Below are 16,470 nucleotides of genomic sequence, written 5' to 3'. Positions count from 1 at the left end.
ACGAGGGTCTGTTTTCCTGGAGGCGGCAGGTTGTAAAAACCTGTTACCATGGATTTGTGTGAACCTGAGCTGCAGGGTCTGCAGGAGCAGAGGGCCAAGAGACCTGCAAGACCTTCCCACACCCGCCTTTTCTCTCAGTCCTGCCCATCGGTGTGGGAGGTGGGCTCTGTACTTTGAAAGGACACAGTCCAGCTCGTGTCCAAATCTTGCACAGGTGTTGCCTGGTGTGGGGACCAGATGTCAGGTCCCCGTGTTCCCTGGTTCTGGTTCCCAGTACTGAAGACGGTTACTGGTACCGAGTCGATGGAGGAAATTAGTAGACCAAGCAGATGTAAGCAAAGCGCCAAAGTTTTCTAAAGCACAGAACATTCCAGAGAAGGAACAGGTCTACTCCCGCGAGTGGAGGAGACCCCGAGTTCAACAAGATTTTCCTTTTTATGCCGATTCCCTAATTTTATGTTGAGTGAGGGGCAGAATATTCATGGTTTTTCTTGAAAAGAGGTGGAGAATTCCTGGAATGGGGGCAAATCCTCTCCATTTTTAACCGTGTAATGTGAGTTCCAGGGCTTGCCGTGGTATTTGTCAACTGTCATGGTTCTGGTGCGTGTGATTTTTACTGTGTTAATGGGGCAGGTCACTTGAGGATACTGTCCCTTGGGAACAGAAATTTAAGCTGTTAAACCAGTCACGGCAAGCAATTTGGGCTAACTGTAATATAATCCAGGACACAGGAAGCACTGAGTGACAGGGAGCCCATTTATGGCCAGACGAGGAAGAATGGTTTACGAGGTCTGTGAAACCCACCTTAAAAATAGGCAAGTCTCTTGGTTAATATGTGACACACTCATTATAGGGACAGTTTGGCACCAAGACAGCACTGCTTTTCCATATAGAAATGAATTTATGGTCATGATTGCAATAATATCATAAAAATAATATTGATTCCTGTGAGGTTAAGTGCTTACCAGCTGTGTTGCCTTAAAATTTTCTACAAAAAAATCTATCTCCTGTAGAGGTAACTCAGTGATTAAGAAGGCCCCAGAGATTTCAAAGAAAAAGAATTAAGATTTAGATTCTAGAGAACATGCTTTTACTGACTGAGATATTTTTAGGGGTGAGTTGTCACCTTTAAAATATTCTATAAATGTTTATTCAACTTAAGTTAAATTGTCTATGGCACCGACAACCCCTTACAATTCAGATGAGTGGATTTTGGGAGTATGGGAAAGAGTGCAATTGAATTTTACAGGTTTACCTGGTAAGGAAGCGTCCGGTTCACAACGACTCAGATGTAGGCACAGAACGATCTGCACCAACAGGGTCTGTTAGGACACTTTTCCATCATGAGTAGGGTTTCTCCGAGGAATACACAGCTGTTCATCAGAGTACTATGATAAGGAAAGTAGGAGTCACGTCTTTGATAATTGGCACATTTGTCCAAAAGATGACTATAAATCTGAAGCTATGTGCTTTATTTGTGTGGGTGTAAGTCTTCCTCACCTCTGAAGATGAATCTCCTAAAACTAATTTTTATACAGTATGAGTGACAAGCCTTTGCTGAGAAAGAGGAAATTATTTAGGATGATTCAAAGTAGAAAAAAGAAGAAAAAGGAAGTATCTACTGGTTCCTTATAACAGCAACTGAGTCGTAAATAAGAGCTGACCATGGGGAAGTCAGACGCCCAGAGGGCAAGAGAATAAATGGAGACTCGATATAAGGACAATTATTTTTGACCAACAAAGGCTTTGAAAACATACACCATGAGAACTCTGCAAATTAAAAAAAAAGCTGATGTCAATAGGGCAGCCTAATTCATGAGTTAACTAACATTTTAAACACCTGCTCTGTGCACCATGCAAGGCTCTTTTTTTTTTTTTTTTTTTTGAGACAGAGTCTCACTCTGTTGCCCGGGCTAGAGTGCCAATGGCATCATCCTAGCTCACAGCAACCTCAAACTCCTGGGCTCAAGCGATCCTCCTGCCTCAGCCTCCCAAGTAGCTGGGACTACAGACATGTGCCACCATGCCCGGCTAATTTTTTCTATATATTTTTAGTTGTCCAATTAATTTCTTTCTATTTTTAGTAGAGACGGGGTCTCGCTCTTGCTCAGGCTGGTTTCGAACTCCTGAGCTCAAACGATCCGCCCGCCTCGGCCTCCCAGAGTGCCAGGATTACAGGCAGCAAGGCTCCCCTAATAGGAATGCAACAGAGAAATGAGAGACACAGTCCTGCTCCTGTGTGGCTTGCAGGTTATACAGGTAGGGTTCAAGAAAGCAAACGCCTACAGAATGTGACAACTGTCATGGTGCAACACGAGAGGTGAGACAGTGCAACGGGAGGGACCTGGTTTGCGTAGAGTGGTTACAGAAGTGCAGCCTCTGGGCCAGCAGCAGTCAGGGTGGTGGGAAAAGCAGACAAACACATCCATTACATCCTGCAGTCCCTGGGCAGTAAACTCGAGGTCCTGCTGCTTCCCTGGGGACCATGGGGTGGAGGTGGAGGCAGGAAGTACGAGAGCTCTACTCTGTTTCCTCAGAGACAGGTAAGTGCTTTAAGAGCCTGAATGTCAGGAGTGGTTAACTGAATGTGGCCTGATGCTTTATGGGGATGCGAATTTGTATTTTGGTGTTGGTGCTATAGAATAACCAGGAAGAGTGAGGAGCAAGCCCTCAAGTAGTAACAACCAGGGCTTTGAGTCAGGGAGATCAAGGGCTTCCGTTTCCCCAGGGCGAGTCAGAAAGGCTTTTGTTGTAAATTACCTACGGGGCTGGGCTCCTGCTCCACACGGTCCCAAGGGCTCTCCAGCAGGCAGCTGGACTTCGCTGGAAACTTGGGGCTCCCAGAGCCCAAGGTGGAAGCTCACAGTCCCCTAAAGGGGGGACCAGAACTGACATGGCATCGGTTCTGCCACACCCTGTGGATCACAGCAGACGGGGGCTACCCAGACTCAAGGGGAGGGGACATTCTGCCCACTTCCCAACCTGGGGGAGTATCGAAGAATCTTTAATTCTTCGCAGTGCTCTTGGGAAGACCGGACCCCAGGCCTTGGGGCTTGCAGACTTGGCAAGGTTCTCTGGGCTCAAGATTGACACAATCGGCATGGCTGCTGACCTCCTGGGCCTTTAATTCAAAATACTGTTTATATCAAGGAGTCATATTTTGGGGTGAAATCTCCTGAGCTCCTTCACCCTCAACTAAACGAATAAAACATGCGTGAACAAAAAAAATACAACCCCCCCATTTCCTTTGGGCTAGAATGGGGTGCCAGAGAAAACTGTGCAAACAAGTGTCATTCTCTAGCGCGTGCTCAGGTGGGAAGAGGTGGATCAAAGTAAAGGTAAAATAAACAGGTAATATGTCTATTTTCATAGATACAAAGATGCCACCAGGCTATGAGTATGGATCCAAAGACAATTAAACCTGTCCAGGAAGAGGAATGGGGCGGGCCTCCGGTTCATGGAAAGCTATGCAAGGGGAGGCTCCAGGAAGGCAACTATGGCAACAAATTGAGAAGACTGGAGAGGATGCTCGAGCCTGAGCTGCGTCTGACTCAGGGCAGGAGTGTACAGAATCTACTGCTTCGCTGTGTTGACTTTAGCAAGTTGACACTGGTGGTGTGGTGTGGTGGTCGTGGTTGAGGATGGCAGAAGCTTAGGTCCCTAAAACTGAGATGGTCAGATTCAGAACACAGAACCAAGGGAGGTTTGAAAGGAATTTGGGCCAGGTGGGTGCGAGGACCATGAGAGACAGTAAGAACTGAAAATTAGTCCTAGCTTTAGCATAACTGCAAGTACAGTGAAAGAGACAACTGGAGGTGACGCTAGTGTCAGGAGAGGGTACCCTGACACCTCACAGTGCAATTTGAAAAAGATAAGTCGGTAGACAAAGGACACCAGCTCCTCCAGCGAGCTGCCTCTGCTGGGCACGGACGTGTCCCAGGCATCTGGGATTGGGATGAAGAGTGGGTGGTCCATGAAGATAGCTGCATGAAGGGATGAATGCAGCCAGAGAGGGCTCTTAACTCAGTGGCATGTCAAAATCCCTTGCAGAGATTTTAAGAAACGCAAGTGCCTGGGCCTTGCCCCGGGAGATGCTGAGTCAGAACGTCAGAGATGAGGCCTTATTTTTAAGAAAAAACAAATAGGAATGGAGTGAAACCAAAATATTTCACCCCAAAATAGTCTGACATATTTTACGATGGCTGTTGAGAAGGCCTGCAAACAGAGTGGCTCAGCAAAGCTGTCTTGCGGGGCATTGATGCAGCTGGGCTTTCCCTGGAAGGCCTTCCCTTGTCCAGATGCAGCAGAGATGACCTGAGACCTGACACCTTTATGCCCACCGTCTACTCTCTCTGAGGGCTGCTGCCTGTGAGGTTCCGTCCACGTACGAGACCACCTTTGCCACCGGGCCTGCTCTCCTCTCCCTCCCATCCCCTGTCCGGCCCCACAACCTGAGTCACTGCCGCAGCCTGTTTCTGGCCGTGCTCTGAGCCCTTGCGATTTTGGTAACCTCAGGATGGTATACGAGCTTCTGTGTCCCTTGTGGGGTGGGGTAGTCACTCTGCGGTTACCCCTGCGCACGTGAATAAATCTGATGCCCTTCCTCCTGATAATCCGCCTTCTGTCAGTTGATTTTCAGTGAACCTTCCGAGGGCAAAGGGCAAGTTTTCCCTCGGCCCCCACAGAGCAAACACACCAGAGAACTTCCGCAATTTCAATACGTGGCCAGGGTTTTGACTTTGCGTTAGTTTTAGTAAGCTCATTTTTTCTTTTCTGGGATCCTTAGAACTTGTACTTTAAAAAAAATCCACATTTAATTTTATTATAATTTTGCTTCCCTGAAGTGCTCTCAGAGGGTTTTAGTCTATCTCAGCTGTGCTGAAGGAGAAACAGGGCCAGGCAGGTGTGTCGACACTGTTCCAGGTGTGAGGACAGCAGGACTCGAGTGAGATGCAGAAACCGGCAGGGATGTATGGCCAATGCTTGGCCTCTGCCCTTTTCCTCCTGGGAGGGCGTTTTAGAGGGCATTCCCCAGGGACAAAGCCTCTCTCCTTGACCCGGCTCCAGGCTCCTCTCAGCTCTTTTCTCAACAAAGTTCTGTCGTTGGATGTGCCCCCAAGAGCCCAGTTTTGGCAAGAATCCCCCACCCTGATGTCTGATCACCCTCATACCTGGCTGGGTTTCTCATCCTCCACCCTTCCCCAGGGGATGCCTGATCACCCCGACCTGCCTCCACCAAGAATTCTGTGAGGTCCCGTGAGGTCGCCCTGGCATCCCAGTCTAGCCCCTCCTGCCAGCCTCTTCCTCTCAGTAACTTTCCATCCACTGACCCTGCCCTGCTCCTTGGCCGTAAACCTCCTTTGCCCATGCTGGAGTCGAAACTGAGCCCGGTTGTAATACTGAGGTCTCTTTCCCTTCTTGCAGTAGTCTCTGAATAGAATCTGTTTTTACCTTTTAACTCTGTGGTCCCCGACCCCCAGCCACAGACTGGTACCAGTGCGTGGCCTGTTAGGAACCAGGCTGCACAGCAGGGGGTGAGCGGTGGGCGGGTGAGTAAAGCTTCATCTGTATTTACAGCTGCTCTCCATCGCTGGCATCACTGCCTGAGCTCTGCCTCCCGCCCCCTCCCGTCCCCTCCCGTCCCTGGAAAAACTGTCTTCCATGAAACTGGTCCCTGGTGCCGGATGGATGGATTTCTGAATACAAAGGGAAACCATCAAAGCTCTTTTTTTTTGTCTGTCTGGGCCATGAATTTGATTTTTCTGAACATTTCCAGTAAAATGGCAGGGTATTTTGGACTGACACCAGAACTAAATTTTCACATGCAAGGCTTCAGTAGAGGACAGAACTTGTTGGTGAGTTCATTTTAAAAAATTTCCTCTCTAGTTCAGTATTTTCCTCAATATGTTTTCTCATTAGCATAGGGGTTATGTTTTTGATTCACAATTAATATAAACTTATTCATACATAGAGGAAGGGCCCAGAAAGGTTAAGAGAACAAGTGGTTTAAACGCTGTGACCTTTGCTTTGTACATAATGTAGGAAGTTGGAAATATTTCCCATTGATGCCCGTGACTGTTTGTCTCAGGTTCAATAGGAGAAGACGGTTTTGTTTGGGGCAGGCCCATCAGTTGTCAGGTGTCAGACATTTCTCCCCTACCCCACCCTGCATTAAAATATTCACTCTTACCAAGCTTGCTTGTCTAAATATATTTCAATACCATTAACTGCAACCTCCCTCTCTGAAAAATATTGCTGACTCACAGTGATCAGAGGATTCTGTTGGCATGTTGCAGCTGCTGAAAACACAAACCCAGCTTGCTGTCCTTGCTCTGAGTTGTACAGGATCTGTGGAAAGAGGCTTATGAAATGGGGCTGTTAATTTTTAACTCATTTTATCTCTTGACGCTTTTGTTTTATGTTTCTGATGTTTTGCAATGCAAACATCTGGAAGCAAACGTGCAAATAAAAACCACCACTTTTCAGGGACGACTGTGTAGATAACAACTTCCTCAGCCTGGTGAGCAGCAGATTTTTCCTGTTGCACGTCAATAGTTTCTGGAGATCTGAGGGAAAGTGAACTCCACGAACCTGACTTAGTGAAAGGGCAGAGGGTCCTCTGAGGTGCAGGGGAGGAAAGTCTTTTTCTTTCTACCTAACTTAGGTCATTGACTGGGCCCTATAAACTACATAAAAGACAGATTGTCAAGAGAAAAACAAACAGAAGTTTATTAACACGTGCATTCCCAAGGGAGCACTCAGAGATGAATAACCCAAAGGGTGTTTAAAACCTGGGGGTCTAGATGCCTAACTTAGTAAGGGAAAGGGGTGGGGGATAGAAAGCACTTATGAAAAAACAAATGAACTTTTTAGAAGTGCGCAGGGACCAAGGCTGTTGTTCTAAAGGTTCAGTGAAAAATCACGGACCTGAGGCAGATCTTCCACATCCCACTCCACAGGCAGCGGCTTCTGGTAGAAGTAGTGTGAAGGCTCCATGTTAATATTCATCCAAAAATGGGTAATTAGGGTGGTCAGAGAAACTGAAAGGGAAAGAATAGTGCATAGTATGGTTGCAACGGCTCCATTAGCAGGGTGGTAGGAAAGAGATTTCTGGGAAGCCGCTACTAGGGCAGAAGCTACAAAACTTATTTCCTGACTGGTTGTGACATAGTGTTTGCCTTTCTTACTTTCATGACCACAACTTTATGCTACGTGTTCCTAAAAAATAATCAATTATTCAAGTTATATTCTATTTCTGGAATATAACACACAGAACACTCAAAGTCATATATTCAAACATATTTTTCTACATTTTTCACTAAGGCAAAGAGATGTTCTATCCATTTTTATTTCAAATTGTAAAGAAAGTAGAAACTCATTTTGTCTTTCTTTGAACAGGGATAAGACAGCTATATGCTCATCACTAATAAATACTTCTGAGTGGTAAATGTGACTGGTAGTAACTATACTTCCATTATATTAATTCATTAACTATTAACACTTATTAACTGCCTACAATATGCAATATATTACATTGGATTCAGAATTGTAAATTGTCACATATAAATAAGGCCCTTCTCCAAAGAGCCATAATACAATAATGAAAATCTCCATGTAGAAATCACACACAAAGTAGAAAGTGATGAATAAATGATTGCTTATTCAATATTTAACTGGTGGTAGGAATTACTAGTGCTTGCTTTCTCTTTCTTTTTTGCATTTTCCTTTCTCATTATTTTGCCCTAAAGTAATAAAATATTAACAATGATAATGTATCTGTCAATTTCTGAGCATTTACCATGTGCCATTGTGCTTATCCCTGTTCATAGAGATGTCTCATCATCTCTACTACCTGATAAAATCTCTGTTAGCAGCGGTAACATAACTTCTTGCTTTTCTCTCATTATAATAAAAGTTCTTTTATGAATCCTAGAATCTTAGAGTATAGAGGAATAGTAAGCATCTTTTGTTGGCTATAAATAATCTCTAATGAGAGGGCATTGCCTTCACACTCCTCCCTCGGTTTTTAATCTCTCCTCTCTAAAACTTCTCCATCCTCTGCGTTAAGACCTCCATACTGCAGAAAAATCCAAGCCAAGGGCCCCTGCTGACCCCACCAGGGCCAGCCTTCCTGGAGGCAAATGCAGTGTTTGCGTCACCAGCAAACACCCACCGAGAAGGAAGAAAGAAACTAGAGAAACTATTAAAGACACTAATTGACAGAATCTAGTGAACATTCCATGTGGAGGACATGGGAATGCCTGGCATGGACCACAAGGTTGATGGAAATGCCTTTAGTCTGATAAGGAATTGAGCAGGTCTGGGAGAATGAGCTATAAACAGACATAAACGGAGATTTGGAAACGTGTGATTAGGTACATTGGTAATATCCACAGTGTATGTCCACTAGACTGTGGTACACACGAAAGGCCTGTATAGAAGGTGTAGGCTCAGCAACAATATTGGCTGCTCTGGAAAGTTCCATGGAGGCAGGAGTGCACAGGCACATGGTGACCCACGCTGACCTGGGCCCACTCACCCTGTCAGAGAACAGAGCTCGGGAGTAAATCCAGGAGGAGAGTTCCAGAAAGCTCCTGTCTCACCTAGACTCAAACTAGCCTGTGTCTTCCTGGGGTTGAGGGAACTTCCAACACCCATCCACATTCCTCCCAGAAAATAAAGTGAGGGAACACGTCAACCAAAGGTACTTACGTATCTGTGTTGAAATAGCGTAGATTTCTGTTTAGGCCATCTAGGACTTTCATGTCCTCTGCAGTCAACTGGAATTCGAAAACCTGTCACAGAGGTAGAAAATTCTTATTACTGTTAGACTGCGTAATTGCCAATCAAGAATATCCAAGGATATCAGAAAGTGTGGTGTCGAGGCAATACTTAAAATATGCGATGTTCCCAAAAGTTATGAAAGATATCAAGCCAAACACTCCAGTGGTTAATGAATATCAGGTGAAAAACAAACAGAATTCCATGTCTAGATATAATATAGTGAAACTGAGCAAGACGGCAGGCAAAGAGAAGATCTCAAAAGGTGCTGGATTGGAAACAAAGCTGACATTTTTCAAACATGTTAAAATCATAGACTTACGATATCAAGAAGAATCAAGAGGCAAGTTTTTGCAACATATAAGTTGATTTAGTAAGTTGGATGGATACAGTGGGATTTTTACATCTCATCTCTGAACACTTAATGGTGTAAAAAGCTTTTTTCAACACAATTCAAGCCAGGAATTGTCCAAACACAAATGATGTCATATTGGAAGGACACAGACACTGGCTGTAGAGGATCTCACTGTTTAAATTTGGGATACTTTAAATATCAAAAAGATGTCACTAATTGTTAAACTTTGAACTGAATGATTCATAAATCCCTAGCAATGTTCTGAAATAGTGACACAGAGAATGAGAGTGAGAAAGAATGAAAAATATCAACAATTTAACAAATGATGAATCTGGATAAGAGGCGTTCATTGCATTCTCCTTTAATCATTTCCGTACATTTGAACATTCTCAAAAGAAAAATAAAAAAGTTATCAAAAGACTATAAAAATGATCATATTTCTATGAGTAAGTCTAAGAAAATATACACAAATGCCTCAATGGAGAAAATTATGAAATGTATTGAAATAAGTTTAAAAGTAACTTAATCGGAAATTCACATCATGATGATGGATAAGAAATCTCAGTATTGTCAAGAAGTCAGTCCTCTCCAAATTCATCTACAGGTTCAGTGTAACATCAACCAAAGACCAAAACAGTTACTCTTTCATATTGGCAGCCAAGAATAGCCAAAGACTCTTAAGTAAGGAAGGATGTTTATATAATGAGGGAGTGAAAAAAAAAAGTAAGAGAAGGAGTTAGAAACAAGTTTTACCATTCTGGGCACAAGACTTACTTTCTAAGGTAAGTAAGGCAGTACACAAAGCTACATAAGCCAGTTGAGAGCCCAGAGGCCAGAGAAGTACCATGGACATTTAATGCAGGATAGAAGTGAAAAATTAAGATCTGTCAGCAAATATGGACTTTTCGATAATTTTTAGTGAAACATTTTGATACAGATATAAAACTTACATATGCATTTTTGAATCCATATTTCACGTAGTATTTAGAAAGACAATTCCAGTTGAATTAATGATCAAATTTATAAGGAAAGACTATCGACAGTTTTGTAGGATAATATAGCACAATGTTGTTGTGTTCGTGATATAGGAAAAGGCACAGCACACATTAGTCACAAAGGAAAGGCGTGAAGAATATCTACTCTATTAGGAGTAGAAACTTCTGGGCATTGAAAGAGCCTAGACGTGGAAAGGCTTTGCACGTATCCACGCCTGCCTTGGCTGGTGCTGCGTGAGCAGGTGCAGCCTGCACCAGACGGCTGGAGGATGAAGCCACACAGAGAGAGGAAATGCCCAGACCACAGCCCCGTCACTACCCTGGCATAGCGGCCTCAGCGTCCTGATAACACGAGGGAGCCCCCCCACGAACAGAGGAACCTGGCTACATGAGTACACAAGGAAATGAAAACACACACACACACAATAATTTGGAGACTAAAGATGACCTAATCCAAATCCCTCATTTCAGAAAATGCGGAGAAGGAGACGTCCCTTCCACAGGGAGACAGAGCTCAAACCCAAATCTCTGTTTTCGGTCCAGTCCTCACTCTCTCTGCCCATGCTGCCTCTGCTGCTGTGGAGTAGGAGAAAGCCCTCAGGGACACGCACACAGCGCAGTGCACAGGAAGGGCCAGGGAAAGGGACTTGGCCAAGGCTGTCTGGAGAGCCTCACACAGAAGCACCCGTGAGAAGGGCCCTGTGCAGGAGCCTGAGGCCCCAGCCCCCTCCTCACCTGTATGTTCTCTCTGATCCGCTGCTCGTTGTAGCTCTTGGCCAGGACCACAACCCCACGCTGCAGCTGGTAGCGCAGGGCGACCAGGGCTGGAGTTCGCTTGTGCTTTTTGGCCAGGGCACAAAGAACCGGATCTTCCAGGAGAACTGGGGAGCTCGGGTCCACCCTGGAAGGACAGGCAGAAATGCTGAGCTCCTCAGGCTGCGTATCGGTTTGTCAGGAACTTCCCAAACAGACTCAGGTGTCCACGCTACCCCAGTGCTTCTCAGGTGTGGTCCCCCAGCCAGGAGCACCAGCATCACCTGGGATGTTGTCAGAAATGTGCCTCTCCCCTCTCCCTGAGCCACTTGACAGTTAACACCAGGAAACTGAGTATGGCATGATTGATAATTTCTCATCAAAATGGTGTTTTAGGTAAACTCCCTGTAATTTTTATTACCAATTTTTTACTCGTTGGGTTCCCAGAGCACCATAGGCAACCAGAACAATGTCTTTCGACTTGCAGAAATCCAGCAGTTTGCTCTGGTTGAGATACGGATGACATTCTACCTGTAGATGGTCAAGATGGAAAAGCCACAGATTATATGAAATAGTAATATTAATATGAAAAAAGGTTACAATAAAAGAAGCTGAATAAAAAATCTGTGTAAAATTAAATCTGAACTGAGAATTTTAACCTCAAGTAACGATCTTTTTTAAGGAGATAAATTTTGTATTCTCATCTCCTGAAAGAGTAAATAACAATGTCGTTTCTGAGAACAAGCAACTCTATGAACCAGATTTTGTTTTTTAAACATATTTGTCCACTAGAAGGAGACATGGTCAATTTCAGATCTGGGACAAGGTAAGAAATCTTTGAGTTTGGACATCAAAGCCAGAAAAGCATTTGAGCCACAAAATAAGAATTAGAACAAAGGCTGATGATGGCATGACTGAGGGAGAAAAGTAGTTTGGTATAAATCCTACTGGGGACTTTGTGTAGATTTGAGCATGTAAAAAGAATAGTAAGTAAAATCAATTATAAATCATAGGAAGATAAACATCCATGGGTTCATAGTGATGAGAGGAAAAGAGAGAGAGAGAGAGAACAGAAATGTGTGCCTCCACTAGTAGTGACGAATACCTCTGTGGACACTGACCCTTAAACATAAGGAGTTAAGGTTTTATCTGTTCTTATTATTGCTGGAGGAATAATTCTACTTTATCCTGACTTGGTGAGAGGTTGTTTTTCACAGTAAAATGTCACGTAAGAAAATTAAAAAGAGTGGCTAAAATAGAAAATAATTTTTTAAAAACCCCAATAAATAAGAAATGCCATTAGGAATAACAATATAATACAAGAAAATAAAAATGACATCTATACACACAACCATGTGAACATTCCTTATGGAGGATGACTTTCCTGTTTATAATGGTCTCCCAGCAGATTCTCAGCAACACAAAAGGAAAAACATATGTTACAAAGAACAGATCTGGCTACCACTGGCTTAGCCAAGTGATCAAAACTGACATCACTAAAGGTGGGACAAACTGTCATTTGATGCCGTCTGCCATGGTGTGATTTGAGGGGCACAGCAAGCTAAGTACGTTCTTAACAAGAAAGTTTAACTTCATTGCAATAAAGCATTCATCTCTAACTTCTAATTTCCCAAACTGGGAATAAAGAACAAGTTTCTTGTTTCTTCTTCTGAATTGTTGTATTTTGATATCAATACTGAGAACCACAATTGAATTCTGGTTCAAAAAGAAGAGCTATAAAACATACTTTGAAAAGAACAATGAAGAACTTGAATATAACTGGATGTTGGAGGCTGTGGGGGCACGTTGTTGACTTCCTTACGTGTGATAACGGCCCTGTAACTGGGGAGAAGTCCACTCCCGTGGCATGCCTTTTGAGGTCTGTAGGAACGACTTGTCATCTCTACAGTTTACTTTGGAGAAGTTCAGCAAAGTATTACACATACGTATCCAGATACGCTCAAATATATGCCTGTATATTTAGCAATGGGAAAAAATGTCAACAGTTTTAGATATAGATGGTAACATGTGGATGTCCTATATCATTCTTTCAAATTTGCTGAATGTTTGAAAATTGTCATAATAAAAAATTGAGGTAAAACTAATAGGAAAATGACATTAATTTCTTAACTTTTGTAGTTGAAAATCATGACATGGTATCACTATATACCAAATTCACAAATTTTTAGCCGATATTTTTCAATCATGGACCCTTACTCCTTGACTCCCAAGTTGTTGAAAGTGAGTCGGAGCCCAGGAGCACGTGCAGATAGATGTGTTTACACAGGAGAGTTGATGGCAGCAGCAGAGAGGGTTTGGGGAGAAGTAGACCAGGACGTGGGTGGCACAAGGGCAGCTCCATGCTCTGCTCAACGTGCCTCCGTGTTGATTTCATCCACGATCAACAGGTATCTCCATAACAGGTAACTTCCTCCTCACCTGGATCACTTTCATAATCTCCGTTTAATTTTTAGTTTATCTATGCCCTTGTTCAAACACCCCTGAAGTAGATATAACAAGACAAAGGACTCAGGAATTTCAACTCCATTTCAACCCTTAGCACCTCTCTTCTCTAATTCTCACTCTCTCCTTATTTCCTGCTCATTCTGTGTCTTCACAGCCTTCCTATCTGTACACATTTCCCTCTAAATCACCTTCACCCATCCATCTACTCTCTGGGCATCCTCACCTGCTCCCTGAGGTCTGATTAACCATTCCAGGCCTCCTTGATCAAACTGACCTCCCCAACTTCCTTCATACAACTTGGCACTAAGGTCTTCCCAAGTTCTCACTAAGACTTTTCCAAGCAGAGATACAATTAAAGGTCCTCCATGACCTTCTACAGAGGGGCTTTGGTGCGCAGAACCTTGTGTTCCACAAAGGGAAGATGAAGAGGAGGGAATGTCGAATGGACACCTGGCAGGAGTGCAGGAAGAAGGGCAGGAAGAAGAGAAAGGAGAGGCGGCTGAGGTGCTCACCTGGTTGCAGACGGGCTTGTACTTGAGCCCTGGCTTGTTCAGGATCTTCTCCAGCTGCCTGCGGTTAAAGTTGGACACCCCGATGGACTTGGCCAATCCTGCATCCTTACACTTCTCCATGGCCTGGGGAGGAAGGGATCGTGAAGAATCATTTGTGCAGCTGGCTGCAGATCAGAGTAAAGGCAACATAGAACTGTTAAAGCAATCACTGTCCAGAAATGACATGAAGTTATCTAGCAGTGACTGTCAAGCAGAGAAAATTAAATCAGAAAATAGGGGAAGAAAATAGTGGCCACAAGAGTAAGAACTCCTGTGTCCTCCTCAGGAAACTCGAGAGGCTATTGCACATGGAGTAAAAGAGATACCTGTCTTCCTTGTCCCCATTGCTTCTCCACCATTTTTCTCTTTTTCACTCCATTCATATGTTCTTCCCCGAACACTCAGCCAAACTTCCCCTGTAAAGCTCATGAGTTTGCAGATCCAATGGTGTCTGTCCCATTGTCGCAGGTGGAAGATGGAAACCCAATTCCCCACCTCTCGCCTCTCGTCTTCCTCCTCTGTGTTCTCCCCTCAAAATACTCACCTCCAATGTGGCACAGAGATCCACCGTGTCAAATAATATTTTTCCATCTTCACCTTTTGAGAAAACCTCCTCGGTTGGCTGAATCAGAAGCAGTCATTTTAGTGATGTCACAAATTAATATCTCCACCCATAGCCATGCTCCCAGGTACATTTAAAGAGACTACTCCTCCATGGGGGAGGCAGTACACCATTCTAGAAACTGATGTTTGCGAAGTATTCTATGCATGGAGTTGTATGCCTTGTCTTTAGTGGACAGGCTTCCTCTAATCTCTAACATCTATTATATGTGTGAATAAATATCACTTTCTCAGGTCCTGGTGAGATCTCCTAACAGCTGGCTTATGTTACTTTTGTCCTCCCCTATACATTCCTATGGGAAATGCCTCTTTCATTTAGAAAGACCTTCACATACAGCACACCTGGCTTGCAATCTCAGTCCAGGCAAGATGCTCAGCGTTCCTTGTCTGCCTAAAGGTGTCATGGTCCACGGACAGGACCGTGAACCAAACATGGTCAATGGAAGTTCTTTTTAAGATTAATTTGGATGTGGGAGGACCCAGAGAGGCTCTCGTGTGTTAGTGACTATGGGCCTTAAAGTGCCTCAAAGCGCCTCAAAGCCATAATAACCAGGGCTGGTAAAGGTGGCACATGAAATCTAGCAAACTTGTTGGAATACACAGATAAGGATGGAGAAAAGCATACGTTTCTGAAGTCTATTTCCATTCCTGCAATGTAGCCATGGCTTGGACTTCTCATTTACATCATCCAATAAACTTTTTTGCTTAAAATAGCTTGGGTAGTACAGTACACAATATAGTAATTAAGGCCTTAGCACAGCTACAAAACTCCACTGTGAAGGAAGAGCCCGCAGTGGAAGCAGCTTTCTCACGTCCCCATGCATGTTTGTAGTTTGAGACCCACCCGGCGAGTTCCTCCAGATCTGCTTGAGCATGAAATGGGGAGAGATGACGGAAACTCATGGTGCATCACGTGTGCAGCTGTTTGGTGGCGCACCATGGCTGCGTGAAGTCTGTGTCTGTGACCATCCCAACAGATGGACTGAGCAGCCATAACTGGGACAGTGCCTTGAACGTGACTACTGGTAATTCCTCAAGGCTTTGAATAGAGGTTTTGGGTTGCTGTACTGTCTTCTCTTGTTGGCATGCAGTAGAGAAATCAGAGTTCAAACTTAATTCAATATAATGGGAATCAGGAGTTATACTTAGGGTTCTTCTCCCATGTAGTAATCCCTACATCCTCCTAAGAAAAAACTTAATTCAGCCATTCTTGCTAACAATGGTTATGATAACAGCAAAGTGAAAGAAGTTTGATCACACAGGTGGCCTACCTTTAAAGACACTGGAAAATGAATAAGGTACAGGTCAACATAGTCCAACTGGAGTTTTTTCAGGGACCTTTCCAAGGCTGGCTGGACCAACTCTGGTCGATGGAAAGTGGACCAAAGCTACACAGGTTAAAGAACAAAAATTCTGTTGAATAAATGCTTTAGCTAATTTTATTAATTTGCTTCACTTAATATGTAGACATTTTCTTTCTGCTTCCAAACTGTTGATCACTGGCAAAAAAAATATTCCCTTCCTTCTTGTGTTTCCTTTTGATCTGAACTATCCATATGAACTCTATTATATGTTGGATATATAGTTAGGACACCTACTGAATGAGGGAAGTAAATTACTCAAAGGATAAAAAATATTATCAAGTAATAATCATTCCTGTTATCTCTATTATGTTTGATAGAACTTACAGAGAATTTTGATAGTCTAATTCTCTCATCCATTCAACCCGATGGGCAAGAATTATTATTTCCATTGTTCAGAAACTGAAGGAAGAAAGGATTATAACATTCTAACACGTGCTGGACAAAGCTGAAGAAGTTCCAGCTATCCATTGTTTAATACTCACAACCTGTCTTGTATTACTCTCTCTGTCTCTGATAAATGTGGCAATTGAGATTCAGAATAGTAAGAAATGTTACAAATCACAAGGAGATAAGGAAAGCTATAA

At 43.6% G+C, this 16,470-nt stretch overlaps 1 protein-coding gene across 1 annotated transcript in view; it reads right to left on the bottom strand.

The window, feature by feature from the left end:
• The window catches only part of LOC105826891 (aldo-keto reductase family 1 member C3-like), a 25,099-nt gene that overhangs the window by 788 nt on the left and 7,841 nt on the right, over positions 1–16,470 (bottom strand). The window contains exons 3-11 of the mRNA XM_012664898.1: positions 15,794–15,910; positions 14,446–14,523; positions 13,863–13,985; positions 11,306–11,415; positions 10,867–11,032; positions 8,713–8,795; positions 6,928–7,040; positions 6,265–6,348; positions 1,256–1,388 (exon numbers count right to left, since the gene is read on the bottom strand). Of these exons, the coding sequence (XP_012520352.1) occupies positions 6,998–7,040; positions 8,713–8,795; positions 10,867–11,032; positions 11,306–11,415; positions 13,863–13,985; positions 14,446–14,523; positions 15,794–15,910 (720 nt within the window). The 3' untranslated portion in view covers positions 1,256–1,388; positions 6,265–6,348; positions 6,928–6,997. The remainder of the gene's footprint in view (positions 1–1,255; positions 1,389–6,264; positions 6,349–6,927; positions 7,041–8,712; positions 8,796–10,866; positions 11,033–11,305; positions 11,416–13,862; positions 13,986–14,445; positions 14,524–15,793; positions 15,911–16,470) is intronic.

The sequence above is a fragment of the Propithecus coquereli genome, unplaced genomic scaffold (genome assembly GCF_000956105.1).
Source record: "Propithecus coquereli isolate 6110/MARCELLA unplaced genomic scaffold, Pcoq_1.0 Scaffold94, whole genome shotgun sequence".
NCBI lineage: Eukaryota > Metazoa > Chordata > Mammalia > Primates > Indriidae > Propithecus > Propithecus coquereli.
Note: the sequence above shows the minus strand (reverse complement) of the source record. Positions and strands in the feature narration are given on the sequence as shown.